The 14,719-nt window shown below is 40.7% G+C and overlaps 2 protein-coding genes and 1 pseudogene across 3 annotated transcripts in view; 2 read left to right on the top strand and 1 right to left on the bottom strand.

Annotated features, from left to right (window-relative positions):
- The window catches only part of LOC126626952 (uncharacterized), a 107,066-nt pseudogene that overhangs the window by 46,559 nt on the left and 45,788 nt on the right, over positions 1–14,719 (top strand).
- Positions 2,462–14,719, top strand: part of LOC126626969 (1-aminocyclopropane-1-carboxylate synthase 1) — a 98,322-nt gene continuing 86,064 nt past the window's right edge. Inside the window, exon 1 of the mRNA XM_050296388.1 lies at positions 2,462–2,545. The gene's annotated coding sequence lies outside the window, so the exon portion shown is untranslated. The remainder of the gene's footprint in view (positions 2,546–14,719) is intronic.
- On the bottom strand, positions 6,011–8,311 carry LOC126627049 (1-aminocyclopropane-1-carboxylate synthase 1-like). 2 transcript variants are annotated; one of them, XM_050296475.1, is made up of 3 exons: positions 8,054–8,311; positions 7,698–7,828; positions 6,011–6,099 (listed from the first exon to the last, which is right to left on the bottom strand). In XM_050296475.1, exons 1-3 carry the CDS (start codon positions 8,243–8,245, stop codon positions 6,036–6,038), a joined length of 387 nt encoding a protein of 128 aa, XP_050152432.1. In that variant the 5' UTR covers positions 8,246–8,311; the 3' UTR covers positions 6,011–6,035. The 2 variants fall into 2 exon arrangements, with proteins under 2 accessions (XP_050152432.1, XP_050152430.1); XM_050296473.1 differs by lacking the exon at positions 6,011–6,099 and adding an exon at positions 7,052–7,599.

Here is a 14,719-nt window from a genome sequence, read left to right as displayed (position 1 = left end):
CTTCACCTGCTAGTAATGATTCAGATTCTAGAACTAATGCTACTCTTTCTGGTTCCAATTCCCTGTTGCCTGTCCCTCCACCAAGCTTAGTTACAAGTTCATTTTCTTCACAAGGCATTCAAACTCGATTAAGAATAGGAACCATTACTCGCAAGGATTACTCTGCCCTCACTGCTTTATTTCTTGAAGTTCACTCATTAAATCTTGCAGATGATGCTAATTTTTTAGGGGGTTTTACATTCCTTGCTGATATTAAGGATGCTTCTAAACCATCAACCTTTAAACAAGCTTCACAAATTCCACAGTGGCAGTTGGCAATGCAAGAGGAGTTTGATGCTCTCCAATCTCAAGGTACTTGGATTCTTGTACCTAATTATGGAGATAAGAATGTTATAGGGAGTAAATGGGTGTATAAACTTAAGAGAAATAGTGATGGATCTATTTCTAGATTTAAGGCTCGGCTAGTAGCATAGGGGTTTAGCGAAGAACAAGGCCTTGATTATCCAGAGACCTTTAGTCTTGTGGTTCGACACACTACAGTGAGATTAATTTTAGCATTACCTGCCACATACAAATGGGATCTTAGACAATTGGATGTTAAAAATGCGTTTTTACATGGGGAATTACAAGAAGAAGTTTATATGAAGCAACCTCAAGGGTTTGTTGATTCTAGTTTCCCTACTCATGTGTGTAAGCTCATGAAATCATTGTATGGTTTAAAACAAGCTCCTTAAGCTTGGAATGACAAATTCACTGGTTATCTACAAGCTATTGGTTTTGAAGCTTCTCTATCGAATTCCAGTTTATTTGTGAAGACAGTTGGTAGTCATGTTATTATTTTACTTTTATATGTCGATGACATAATCATCACAGGGTCTAATTCTGAGTTGGTGCAATTTGTGATTACTAATCTCAGTGAGGTCTTTGAATTGAAGGATATGGGGAAGTTAGCTTATTTTCTTGGTATTCAAATTACTTACAAGTCTAATGGAGATTTGTTTATCAACCAAGGGAAATATGCTAAAGATCTTATTCATAAGACTAGTATGGATGATTGTAAAAGTTGTTCAACACCTTGTAAACCTCATAACCAGGTTTTAACAGGTGATGGCTCTTTATTATCAGATCCTACATTGTATTGAAGCTTAGTTGGAGGTCTACATTATCTCACTTTCACTTGCCCTGATATAGCCTTTGCAGTTAATACAATGTGCCAATACATGAGTGCTCCAACTGATGTTCACCTTGCCATGGTTAAACAAATCCTGCGATATTTGCAAGGTACAGTTACCTGTGGATTGACATACATTTCTAGTGGATCTTTACATTTAAATGCTTATAGTGATTCCGAATGGGCGGTTGATTTAAACACTAGACGATCTATTACTAGTTATGTGGTCTTTTTGGGGAACAATCCAATCTTTTGGCAATCAAAGAAGTAGTCTTCAGTTCTAGGAGTTCCACCGAGGCTGAATATCGTGCATTAGCTCATACCACTACAGATATTGTTTGGATTAGGTTACTTCTTTAAGATTTACATGCGTTTTCTGCATTCTCCTCCAGTTCCTTACTGTGACAATCAATATGCAATTACTCTCAGCCTGAATTTTGTCCATCATTTTCGGATCAAACATTTATAAATTGACTTTCATTTTGTTCATGAAAGGGTGCAAAAAGGAGATCAGTCAGTTCAGTATTTGTGTACCAAAGATCAAGTTGCAGATGTTCTCACAAAGGGCTTGCATGGACCTGAGTTCTTAAGGCATTGCTTCAATCTTAAGTTGGGTTACCCCACTTAAGATTGAGGGGGGGGGGGGTATTGGATGTGAATGTAAATGACATGTGCTGTGCACATGATATTAGTAAGAGTGTAAATGACATGTGCTGTGCACATGATATGAGTAGCTTACTCTCTAAGTCAATGTATTAGAAGAGTTTAAAAGGGATTTTTCCCTTCTTGTATTATTAGTGTGTGGAAATACAATTGCAGAAAAGGAAATAGAAATTCTTTGAGATTCATAGCTTCTTCCCTAAACCTTTTTTCTTCTTCGTATGATTTGTGAGCTGTTCTTAATTTTCTCAGTGTGTTAAGAGGTTCGGTATAATGTACAACACGCAAGCAATTACGACTCATTGACCAACACTACCACAATTAAATTCTGTTATTTCCTTTCTTATGGGTCGGTTTTTTCTACATTTGAATTTTGAAATGGACTTTTCTATCAACTTTTGCTTCCTGTGTAGCTTGCCATTCAATCTTCCGCTGCCTATAAATCTACAATTGCCTTACCCTTTGCCTCACACTTCAATGCTTAAAAAAATAAGCACTACTGTCGTTCCACACTTCCAGTAGTATTATCATTCCCTCCAGCTATATAGCTTGTGTGTGTCTGTGGAACCAAGAAAATGGCCTCATCTGCAAGTGAGAATCGCTTACTGTTATCCAAGATTGCAACCAAAGAAAAACATGGTGAGGACTTGCCGTACTTCGAGGGATGGAAGGCGTACGATCAAAACCCATTTCACCCAACTGAAAATCCTGAAGGTGTTATCCAGATGGATCTGGCAGAAAATCAGGTTTGGACTACGTTATTCTTTTTCTTCCCCGTTTTAGTTTTTTTCAGTTATAAGGTGGTTAAGGGGGTGAGGGATTCGAACTCTCGCCTTGAAGTCGGACAAAATATTCATTAGCACTTGAGCTACAAGCCTCAACCGTGACTCTCTTGTATTATACTTAATTACGTTAAGAGTTAAGAAGAAATTAAGCTAACAAAATGAATGGTTTTACTTTGTCTGTTTTCAGCTTTCCTTCGACTTGGTTGAAGAGTGGATTAGGAAAAATCCCAAAGCCTCTATTTGCACTGCTGAAGGAATTGAGAAGTTCAGAAACGTGGCCAATTTTCAAGACTACATGGCTTACCAGAGTTCAGACAGGTATACATACACATATGCATGCATGGCATGGTCCATGGAAATCAATTATTCAGTAATTGCCATTATAATTTACTTGCATGATCTTAATTAATTTTCAGGCCATTGCTACGTTCATGTCGAAAGCAAGAGGCGGTAGAGTCACATTTGATCCTCATCGTGTAGTTATGAGTGGCGGAGGAGCCACCAGAGCAAATGAGCTGGTCATGCTCTGTTTGGCCGACCCCATGCCTCTTTGCGAGCCTTTTTGCGCTTGTGGTGAGGAACTTCTCCAACAAATCTTCGTCCGAAAGCATGGAAGCGAGCATGTGCTGAGTTTGGGATGAGCTATGATGCATGGACACGGACACGGATACGCAGATACGATACGACACGACACGGAGATACGTCAAATTTCTAAAAACGAAGACACGATACGGCAAGGACACGATACGGCAATTAAAAATAATATAAATAAATAAATATATCTAAATATTATAAAATAAGAATTCAAATATACTATTCAAGTTCAAATTTATTTCGATATACTTCAAACATTTAAAAAGATAATTCACTAAATAACTAAATCAATCTTCATTAGTAACCTTGTTGCAAGAGACGATCCCATTTCCAGACATTTTTAACAAATGAAAATTGACCCTAGAGTAGGATCCTCTAAAAATCTTTTGACAATAGTTGCATTGAAACACAATACCTCCTCTTCCATTTTCCACTCTTTCGAGCTTTTTGGCATACTTCTACATTGTACCATGATCATTTTCAACATTCTCAACTGGGTTAACATTAGCATTCGCATGATTATCAGAATGATTCTTTTTCCTAAATTATCAACATGTAAATCATAAGAATCAATAAAAAGTAATCGCATAAAATCTCACAAGTCAAATTTATGCTAAGAGATAAAAAAAAACAACATAAAAGCATATATAAATATATTATAATCTAAATTATTCTAGATCACTAACAATAATATTATTATAATATGCAAACAGCAAAGCAAAATGAGCTTTTCGTTTGGCTTCAGAAAAGCAAAAAGGGGCTCTAATAAGTAAAGTTGAGGCATCAGAGCAGAAAACCATCAACATTATCAACAAAAAGAAAAAGAAGGCTTCAGGAAAGCATAGAATTCGAAACCCAGTTACCAGTTCTCACCAGCAGATGCATAAGATACAATGCAACACTTGCAAACGGAGACGACAGAAGCAGTTGCCGATGACGGTTCTGAGGTTTGAGTGAGGAAAAACAGGTAGATCCGAATTTTATACATAAAATGGTTTCAATTTTTGGTCTAAGAATCGTTTCGGTTCAACTAATATTCTGTGCGGATTAAGTGTAATTATCTTGATTATTTTTTTTTGTTGTGATTATCCTCTGATTATAGTTTGAAACGTATCTGAAAGGTAGGATACTCGTATCCCAATAGTAAGATACTCGTATCCCATCAGTCATCAACGTATCTGTTGACTTGGATACATATCGATCGCGTATCCGTACGTATCCTCCCATGTATTCGTATCCCTACGTGTCAGATACAGGATACATTGGTCTTCCCGCGTCCATGCATCATAGGGGATGAGACCAGCCCAAAACTGGACATTTTTCGGCCAATGTTCACCACATCATCGTTGTAGGAGTAAACGATGCCGACTCTCAATCCCGGGAACCCCATGTCCTTGGACAAACTGTAGATAATGAGGATTAGGTTGGGGTTGCAATTCATGTTTTGTATGACCTCGGTGATGCATATGAATTTTGGGGAGCTGAAGACTATGGCTGCATAGATTTCATCACAAACCAAGTGACTGTTCTTTTGGTTTATAAAGGTGACAAGGCTTTCAAGTGTGTCCTTGTCTAGGGTTGTGCCTTATGGATTTGATGGGTTTGTTATGATCAAGCCCTTGACATTGATGTTGTTGTTTTGGGCTTTTTCATAAGCTGCTTCCAGTGCTTCCTTGGTTATTTTGAAATTGTTGGAGTTATCACAATCGACCGGGACAATTTGGACTCCAATTCTCCATCCAAGGTCTCGGTAAAATCTGCAATTAGACATATGAAATCTTAATCAATATTAATGAAACTAATTCAATCCATATATTAAGCTTCTAAATTAGCTTGGTGACTTGTAACTAGCAATTTCTTCATATTTTGTACATATGGATATATGAAAATGAGAAGCCCACTGAGATCAAGTTTGGTAAAGCACTATACGAGAACGGAAATTGAAGCTAATTAGAGAATTTTAACATTACGGTATAAAGTTTAAGACTTTAAACAATTAAATATGAGAAGAAAACGAAGTTGGAGTTTTGCCTAAACATCCAGTTGTAACTACACAGACTAATCTGATTTGAATGTGAATGTATGGTTGAGGATTGATGCGTATGGTTTGATCTTATAGTAAATTTCAACTATGGAGTTAAAAGTCTTAACTAGTTCTTATGATATACATTAATAATACTGTATGTAATTGTTAGGGCTAAGTATAGAATGATGAGTAAGTGTGGGCGAGATTCAGAATTAGAAACCTTTCTATAAATATAAAAGAAAAGTATGTGATCTCAACTGAATTTATTGAACTATAATCCTTATTTATTCTTGATTATGACTCTTAACACGCGTTTCAGATATCAAAAATTCTCTGACCAAAACATTATTTAAAAAAAGTAAAGAAAATATTACAACTCTCTCTATCTCAGTTGGACCAAATCTGTTGACCTTTAATATAAAAACCCAAATATATTTATCTTAAGGATTTCAAAACCCTTGTGGTCAAGTCCATGACTTGGACTCCACAAGTTTTTTTCTACCAGATTCTTAAACCTACTACTGTATTGTGTGTACAAATTAAAACACGCGTAGTCAACCAAACGCTTGAAAAGAAAAATGGTGGCTATTGGGGAATTAAGTACTCAACTATTCAGCATGGTATATAACTAATTAGCAAAGTACGTACGTAAACGTAAACAATTAAAAAACAATATTTGAAATGAAAGACATAGAAGAAGCATCACGTACGCTGGATAGTATGGTGAGGGGATAAGGAAAGCATCGCCAGGGTCGGCCAAACAGAACATGACCAGCTCCGGTGGCTCCTCCACTCATATCTACGCGATGAGGATCAAATGTGACTCTATCACCTCTTGCTTTCGACATGAACGTAGAAATGGCCTGAAAAATAATTAAGATCATGCAAGTTGATTATAATGGCAATTACTGAATAATTGATTTCCATGGACCATGCCATGCATGCATATGTGTATGTATACCTGTCTGAACTCTGGTAAGCCATGGTAGTCTTGAAAATTGGCCACGTTTCTGAACTTCTCAATTCCTTCAGCAGTGCAAATAGAGCCTTTGGGATTTTTCCTAATCCACTCTTCAACCAAGTCGAAGGAAAGCTGAAACAGACAAAGTAAAACCATGCATTTTGTTAGCTTAATTTCTTCTTTTAACTCTAACATAATTATGTATAATACAACAGAGTCACGGTTGAGTCACGTAATTATGTTTAGTTCAATAAATTCGGTTGAGATTACATATACTTTTCTTTTATATTTATAGAAAGGTTTCTAATTTTGAATCTCGCCCACACTTACTCATCATTTTATACTTAGCCCTAACAATCACATACAGTATTATTAATGTATATCATAAGAACTAGTTAAGACTTTTAACTCCATAGTTGAAATTTACTATAAGATCAAGCCATACGCATCAATCCTCAACCATACATTCACATTGGATGATAATTCAAATCAGATTAGTCTGTGTAGTTACAACTGGATGTTTAGGCAAAACTCCAACTTCGTTTCCTTCTCATATTTAATTGTTTAAAGTCTTAATCTTTATACCGTAATGTTAAAATTCTCTAATTAGCTTCAATTTCCGTTCTCATATGGTGCTTACCAAACTTGATATGCTCAGTGGGCTAGTCTCATTTTCATATATCCGTATGTACAAATTATGAAGAAATTGCTAGTTACAAGTCAACAAGCTAATTTAGAAGCTTAATATATGGATTGAATTAGTTTCATTAATATTAATTAAGATTTCATATGTCTAATTGCAGATTTTACCGAGACCTTGGATGGAGAACTGGAGTCCAAATTGTCCAGGTCGATTGTGATAGCTCCAACAATTTCAAAATAACCAAGGAAGCACTGGAAGCAGCTTATGAAAAAGCCCAAAACAACAACATCAATGTCAAGGGCTTGATCATAACAAACCCATCAAATCCATTAGGCACAACCCTAGACAAAGACACACTTGAAAGCCTTGTCACCTTTATAAACCAAAAGAACATTCACTTGGTTTGTGACGAAATCTATGCAGCCACAGTCTTCAGCTCCCCAAAATTCATATGCATCACCGAGGACATACAAAACATGAATCGCAACCCCAACCTAATCCACATTGTCTACAGTTTGTCCAAGGACATGAAGTTTTGGGCTGGTCTCATCCCAAACTCAGCACATGCTTTCGGACGAAGATTTTGTCGAGAAGTTCCTCACCACAAGCGCAAAAAGGCTCGCAAAGAGGCACGGGGTCGGCCAAACAGAGCATGACCAGCTCGTTTGCTCTGGTGGCTCCTCCGCCACTCATAACTACGCGATGAGGATCAAATGTGACTCTACCGCCTCTTGCTTTCGACATGAACGTAGAAATGGCCTGAAAATTAATTAAGATCATGCAAGTAAATTATAATGGCAATTACTGAATAATTGATTTCCATGGACCATGCCATGCATGCATATGTGTATGTATACCTGTCTGAACTCTGGTAAGCCATGTAGTCTTGAAAATTGGCCACGTTTCTGAACTTCTCAATTCCTTCAGCAGTGCAAATAGAGCCTTTGGGATTTTTCCTAATCCACTCTTCAACCAAGTCGAAGGAAAGCTGAAAACAGACAAAGTAAAACCAACCATTTTGTTAGCTTAATTTCTTCTTAACTCTTAACGTAATTAAGTATAATACAACAGAGTCACGGTTGAGGCTTGTAGCTCAAGTGGTAGTGAATATTTTGTCCGACTTCAAGGCGAGAGTTCGAATCCCTCACCCCCTTAACCACCTTATAACTGAAAAAAACTAAAACGGGAAGAAAAAGAATAACGTAGTCCAAACCTGATTTTCTGCCAGATCCATCTGGATAACACCTTCAGGATTTTCAGTTGGGTGAAATGGGTTTTGATCGTACGCCTTCCATCCCTCGAAGTACGGCGAGTCCTCACCATGTTTTTCATTGGTTGCAATCTTGGATAACAGTAAGCGATTCTCACTTGCAGATGAGGCCATTTTCTTGGTTCCAAAGTACATACACAAGCTATATAGCTGGAGGGAATGATAATACTACTGGAAGTGTGGAACGACAGTAGTGCTTATTTTTTTAAGCATGGAAGTGTGAGGCAAAGCGTAAGGCAATTCTAGATTTATAGGCAGTGGAAGATTGAATGGCAAGCTGCATATGGAAGCAAAAGTTGATAGAAAAGTCCATTTCAAAATTCAAATGTAGAAAAAACCGACCCATAAGAAAAGGAAATAACAGAATTTAATTGTGGTAGTGTTGGTCAATGAGTCGTAATTGCTTGCGTGTTGTACATTATACCGAACCTCTAAACACACTGAGAAAATTAAGAACAGCTCACAAATCATCCGAAGAAGAAGAAATGTTTTAGGGAAGAAGCTATGAATCTCAAAGAATTACTATTTCCTTTTCTGCAATTGTATTTCTACACACTAATTGTTTGCGTAACTTGCACAACCACGTGTACACCGGCAATGTACTTCTTGGTGGTCCTTATACATCACCTTTCATGAAACAGTCCTACAACTATCACTTTTTCTCAATTGACATGCCACATGGTAATATTGTCACAAGTAACGTTAAAGAAACTAAATTTGTAGTCAAAATTTTATAAACTAAATGACATAAAAGTTAATGATTGGATTATTACTTAATCGTTGATAAATATATACTTATTTCCTATTGGTGACAGATCATTTAGTTTGCAAATTTTATCTACAAATTTAATTTCGATAATATTACTCTTTCGTCACACAGTTGTGTATATCATTTAATCAAATAAGGACTTATCTCAAGTTCATTTGTTTCTAATGAATAAGATACTAACATGTATACATGCACATCATTGATGGTTCTTTATATCTATATAAAAAGTTGTTTTTCTTTTTCCTATTATTTAGGTATTTGCTTTTGTGTTAATTTTTTCGTCAATGGATGTGTTATGTTTCTAGGAATGAGGCTTCCCTGAAGCACCATTATGGAAAGAATGAAGATTTGGTGCTGACTGAAAGTATATAGTTAGAAGTTAGAACTTTGGAATTTGGTCCGTTTTGGACTTGTGCACCAAGAGTAGTAAACGCACAAGACACACACGTTGTTAGGACTTGAAATCTTAAGGGTATTACTATTTCCTTGAGGTTTCCTTTTCCTCCACGGTCGCTTTGTGAGATACTAATTTGGTCTCCACGTTAATCTGCTCCATTGCATTATTTTGCCATCTTTTCTAAAATTACTAATTAAATCGTGTGCTCAAATGGGAATGCAATTAAATACCTCATAAATAGTTGGAAAATCGACTTATATCATGGTCCTGCCAAAAATAGTTGATGAGGAGTGAGGACATCTCATAAAATGTACCTTCCCGCCCCTAACCTTTTGTAATATTTCACGCGGTGGTCTCTGGTAGTACCGAAAAGCCAAGTGTGGAGCCAAATATATTCACTAGGCGACACGTGGACTTTTGGACAAAAGAGGACAAAAATACCCTCGAGGCATACCAGGATTCCTACGCGCGAGCAGTGGGCAATCATCTTTCAATCAAGTCAAAAGTACCCAAAAAAGGTAACAATTAAAAACCTCTTTCATCAAAATCCTTTCTATAAGGTATTTCCCAAGACCTAGTATTTTCTATTTCATTATTTAGCTAATCAATTAGCTAAATAATATATGTCTACCATATCTCCTAAAATCATCCTTAATAGTCAATTAAATCACCCAATTAATAACCAAAACCGGCCCCCCACTTTTCACATCCTCATATTTCCCATTTTCCTTATTAAAATAGTCATTCATTTTTATAACCACCCATTTATTCTTTTCATATTTAATTAGAATAAATTGGCTAATTAAACATGAATTTGACCCCCACAAAAACCTTATGGCCGGTTCCCATTATTCAAAATGGGGCAAGGCCTACCCCTATAAATAGGCACCTATTCTCATCAAAAATTCATTCCAAACCTCTTGCAAAAAAATCCTAAATATTCTAAACACTATTTCTCTCTAAAATTCTAACTTTGGCATCGGAGGTTCTTCGGCCAAAGCCCCCCCATTCATCGTGGGCGCGTGAGGCTTTTGGCCTTAACCTAAGGTGCTAGTTGTTTTGTAGGTGCAAAATCGTCCGAGATCGAGGAGGAGAAAATTTGCATCCACATATTGGTGCTTTCATTGAGAGTTGAAATCCATACTCGTAGAAGACTCTCGCACAAAAAAGGTTTTTTCTTTATTTTCTAGTCCATTTGAATATTTTTCATACGTTCTTATTATTAGAATTTTTTACTTGCAAAGGTTCTTTGATAAAACGTATAAGCAAAATATAATGGCTAGAAATTTAGAAAATTCCATAAGTGAAAATTCTAGTGTTCAAGAAATGGGAGTGCAGAGATCCGTGAGGCAAAATGCGACAATAAGGGGAGCGGCATCACCACCACGAGTTTCCACCATGGGAACCACCGTGGTGGCTACCTCGGTAGCCACCCACGGCGAGGACCATGGTGCCTTCACCACGGCCACCATGGGAACCACCGCGGTGGCTACTTCGGTAGCCATTCGTGGCGAGGTCCATGGAGCTTTCACCACGGCCCGAGCCGTGCCATCCAAGGCTCACGATACCAAGACCACGACCCAAGCCGTGCCATCCAAGTTTACGTGGACCCAAGCCCAAGCCTCGCATTCACATGCACCGCGCGTTGAGCAGCCTGCTTCCGTCGAGCAGCCCACTCCCGTGGCCCAGCCTACTCCTGCCAAGCAGCATGCTCCCGACGAGCAACTCACTCCCGTGGTCCAGCCTGCTTTCGTCGAGCAGCCCACTCCCGTGGTCCAGCCTGCTTCCGTCGAGCAGCCCACTCCCGTGGCCCAGCCTGCTCCTGCCAAGCATCTTGCTCTCATGACCCAACCTGCTCCCGACGAGCAGCCCACTCCCGTGGTCCAGCCTGCTTCCGTCAAGCAGCTCACTCCCGCAGCCCAACCTACTCCTGCCGAGCAGCCTGCTCTCGTGACCCATCCTGCTCCCGACGAGCAGCCCACTCTCACGGCCCATCCTGCTCCAGTGGCTTTCCAAGCAGCCCAAGTCGACCCAAGACTATCTCAACCATCCGGACCTACCATCGAGCCGGGGGCATTCTCACCACATTTTTTCACGGATTTGACATTTCCCAACTCAAATCTCACGTCCGGAGTCTACCACCCTTCCACTGCCCAACGAGGCGCATTCATTCCAAACTTTTCCAATCCAAATGGCGAGCAACACTTGTCTCGACAAGTCATAGAGTTAATGAGCGCCCTTGCACAACAGACAACTTTGGTGAAGCAACTTTTGCAACGCATCGGGATCCAACGTGCCCCGGACGAGGTATCCCGAAGTAGGACAAGGGCAGACGAACCTTTCCAGCAGCGTCCCGGCAAGCAGCCATTCGACCAGCCACAAGCCGAACGTTCAGGCAGTGTACATTCCCGATTGGGCCCCTGAGATAGCGTATACTCCCGTCTTAGTGCGCGGAGGAGCGTGTACTCTCGACTAGGCACACGGATTAGCATACATTCACAGTTGGGGTCACACTCCGATAGTCAACATGAGCAACATTCCGGACAAAGTGTTCATTCGCGGCTAAGCCCACAAGGAGCATCATCCACCTCACATCAAAGTAGGCAGCACGACGGACGGAGAGAAGCAGTCACTCAATCCAGCTCAAGTTCAACCAGCAGCCTGCGAAGAACTCGCTCGCCTGCTAGGAACGCACCACATGCACTGCATCTGCGGCATAGACGAGCCAAACACATGGAAGAGCAGCCTAGACCAGCAAATCATGGCTGGGGGCAGCCGAGAGCTTCGCTACCCCAACAAAGGCAAATTCAGGAAGAAGTAGAGAGACTCTTGACCAAGCGATTGCATGATTTCCAACGCAACGAGGTCACCGACGAGGCACTACGACGGAACATGACCAACATAAGCAGGTTACCCTTCACGGACGAGATCGAGCAGGCAGAGCCTCCACGAGAGTTCAGCATGCCACATTTCACATCTTTCAAAGGGGATGAAGACCCGGAGAGACACTTAAAGCGCTACCGAAGCGCAATGATCCTTTATCGAAACAACGATGATCTCATGTGCAAGATATTCGCCACCACTCTACAAGGCGAGGCGCAAGATTGGTTCTACACCCTGCCACCACAATCCATCCGGAATTTTTACGAACTTTCTTTGGTTTTCACCAAAGAATATTCATCCTATCGCTCGATCAAAAAGAAGTCTGATCATTTATTCAACGTCAAGAAGAACCCAAAGGAGTCGCTTCGCGACTATGTGAGGAGGTTCAAAGTAGAGAAGACAAAAATAGTCGGATGCAACGACTCGATAGCTAGAGCAGCCTTCCAAAAAGGACTTCCAGCAGACCACCCGCTATTCGAAAAATTGATCATGAAAGAATATCTAACTCTGGCAGACTCTTTTGCTTTGGCAGAGAAGTATGCACTTTGGGATGAGGCTCGCCAATGCACATTCAAGGACTTGAAGAAGTACCCGACATCACCTCCCTAGAAGCAGCAGAGGACTTATTCACATGTTTGACGGTATCTAAAGTAGCAATAAGCTCTACCATCATGCGAGAAGAGATGGGGGCCCGACTACCTGTATTCCACAATTACCTATATTCTACAGTTCAAAAGTTCTCCTCGATGTTATTAAAAATTCAAAAGCTAACTTTGGCGATAGTTGTTGCAACCCAGAAGCACAAGTTTTACTTTCAAACGCATGCAATCATCCTCATGACGTACTATTCTGCCCAAACCAGACGCGCGACGATAAAGGCGTAGACCCTGGCGGATGTAAAGTTTTTTGACGAACGCAACACTGGAAGGACACACTCGAAAGCAAGTTTTGTCCTCGTCACCCTAAAAGATTCTACATAGGAGCAACATGTACCGGCAATTGAGTACCATTTCTTGCTGCGCATCACAAGGCCCTAGCCGACCCTTGCTCAATGATTCAACTCAAGAGTGGCCCAATACCGGCAGTTGAGCATCTCCTGCTGCGTATGACATGGCCCCATCTCCACAGCTCCCTACTGCGCCTTCACACCGAGCCTAGGTGACGCAACAGAGCAGCCTAACGATGCCTCAGAAGTAGCCGAGCACACTCTAGCTGCGCCTACTCCACCCGATGGAGACTTCTGGCATTTGCATGTCGACGACGCAGAAAAGCCTTCATCACTGCCGGCAGAGAAGGCTCCAAAAAGATGGATCCCATCTGGGAAAGTCCGTACAAGATCAGCAAAGTAGGGGGCAAGAGTAATTACACCCTTGCCACCATGAAGCGACAAAAAGATTGAAAAGCAATGGATGGCCTACAATCTGAAGAAGTACCATGTGTGACCTCCCGCTACATCAAAACCCGAAGACTCAATAAGCTCGACGGGCACCACCTCACAAGTTGAGGACTATCCAGTTGTTATGCAGTTCCTACCTTACAGCTAAAGTTCTTGTTCGTTTCACTCATTTTTTCAATGAGGAATTTAGAAGTAATCACAACTTGGCTTGGCTGCATGCTTACAACAACTAATCACTCCTGTACTTCAAAAGAAGATTGCGCCCTTTTTAGGGACTCATCGCAGGAATTGCGCCCCCCGAGGGACCGACCATGCTCTCCAGTGCGAAAGGGTAAACCAATTCTCCGACACCCATATGGGTCAGCTCTCCAAGACGGGAGGATAAACTTTACACTCCGTATATCCAGACGTGGATGAGCCTGGCTGCCCTAGTATAACTAGATGCACGATGGCTTGCGCCGGAATTCCTAGAAGTAGCCGCAATGGTCTTTTTCAAGGCTTAGCTAACTGAAGGATTTTGGGTCTCTTGGCCTAATCCATGGGGAACCGGGTCCTAGAGACGGAGAGGGCACATTACGCAGTACATCCGATGGACGGCTACCCTGGAATCCTAAAGCTGCTACCGAGTGCACTAAGGTAGCCTACGGATTCCGGAAGACTGCCTACGGCTTGCCCTTCGAGCAGTAAAGCCGCACTAGACTTATACAACCGCACATTCTTGTGAAAGGTTAAACAAGCTAGCGCGCATATATGAAGTTTTATCCACTGCCGACATGCTACGTAGTCGATAAGCTCCACCTCTGCCAAGCGCGGAACAACCTACACCAAGTCCTAAAATGTTGTGATACTTGCTACGCAACCTACGGAATTGAAGAAAGTCAAGGTTAACAGCCTAGTGGTTACGCGGACTTGTCTGCTTCTGTAAGTAAGGCATCCGGCTGCCAACCCTATGGCTAACAACTTTGCAAAGTTCTACACCAACACCTACGACTGCATAGGCTACGCGAGCTTGTCTGCTTATAAAAAAGTAGCATGCCTGCCACTGGTCTATCAAGTCTAAAGGTTAGGGCATGAACAAAAGAAGTGAAGATGAAGAAAAACGAAGGAAAACATGTTTATAAACAACTAGCAAAGGTCGAAGGAGTTCAAGCAAAACAAGAGCTA

Source organism: Malus sylvestris, chromosome 1, assembly GCF_916048215.2.
Source record: "Malus sylvestris chromosome 1, drMalSylv7.2, whole genome shotgun sequence".
NCBI classification, from domain to species: domain Eukaryota; kingdom Viridiplantae; phylum Streptophyta; class Magnoliopsida; order Rosales; family Rosaceae; genus Malus; species Malus sylvestris.
The sequence above is the reverse complement of the archived record's forward strand: the minus strand, read 5'-3'. Positions and strand labels throughout refer to the sequence as shown.

Coding starts and splice junctions, on each gene's coding strand:
- LOC126627049 (XM_050296475.1), bottom strand. CDS start 8,245: ATGTACTTTGGAACCAAGAAAATGGCCTCATCTGCAAGTGAGAATCGC. Junction 7,829..8,053: donor TGGATCTGGCAGAAAATCAG/GTTTGGACTACG, acceptor GTCTGTTTTCAG/CTTTCCTTCGACTTGGTTGA. Junction 6,100..7,697: donor GCTTACCAGAGTTCAGACAG/GTATACATACAC, acceptor ATTATTTTTCAG/GCCATTTCTACGTTCATGTC.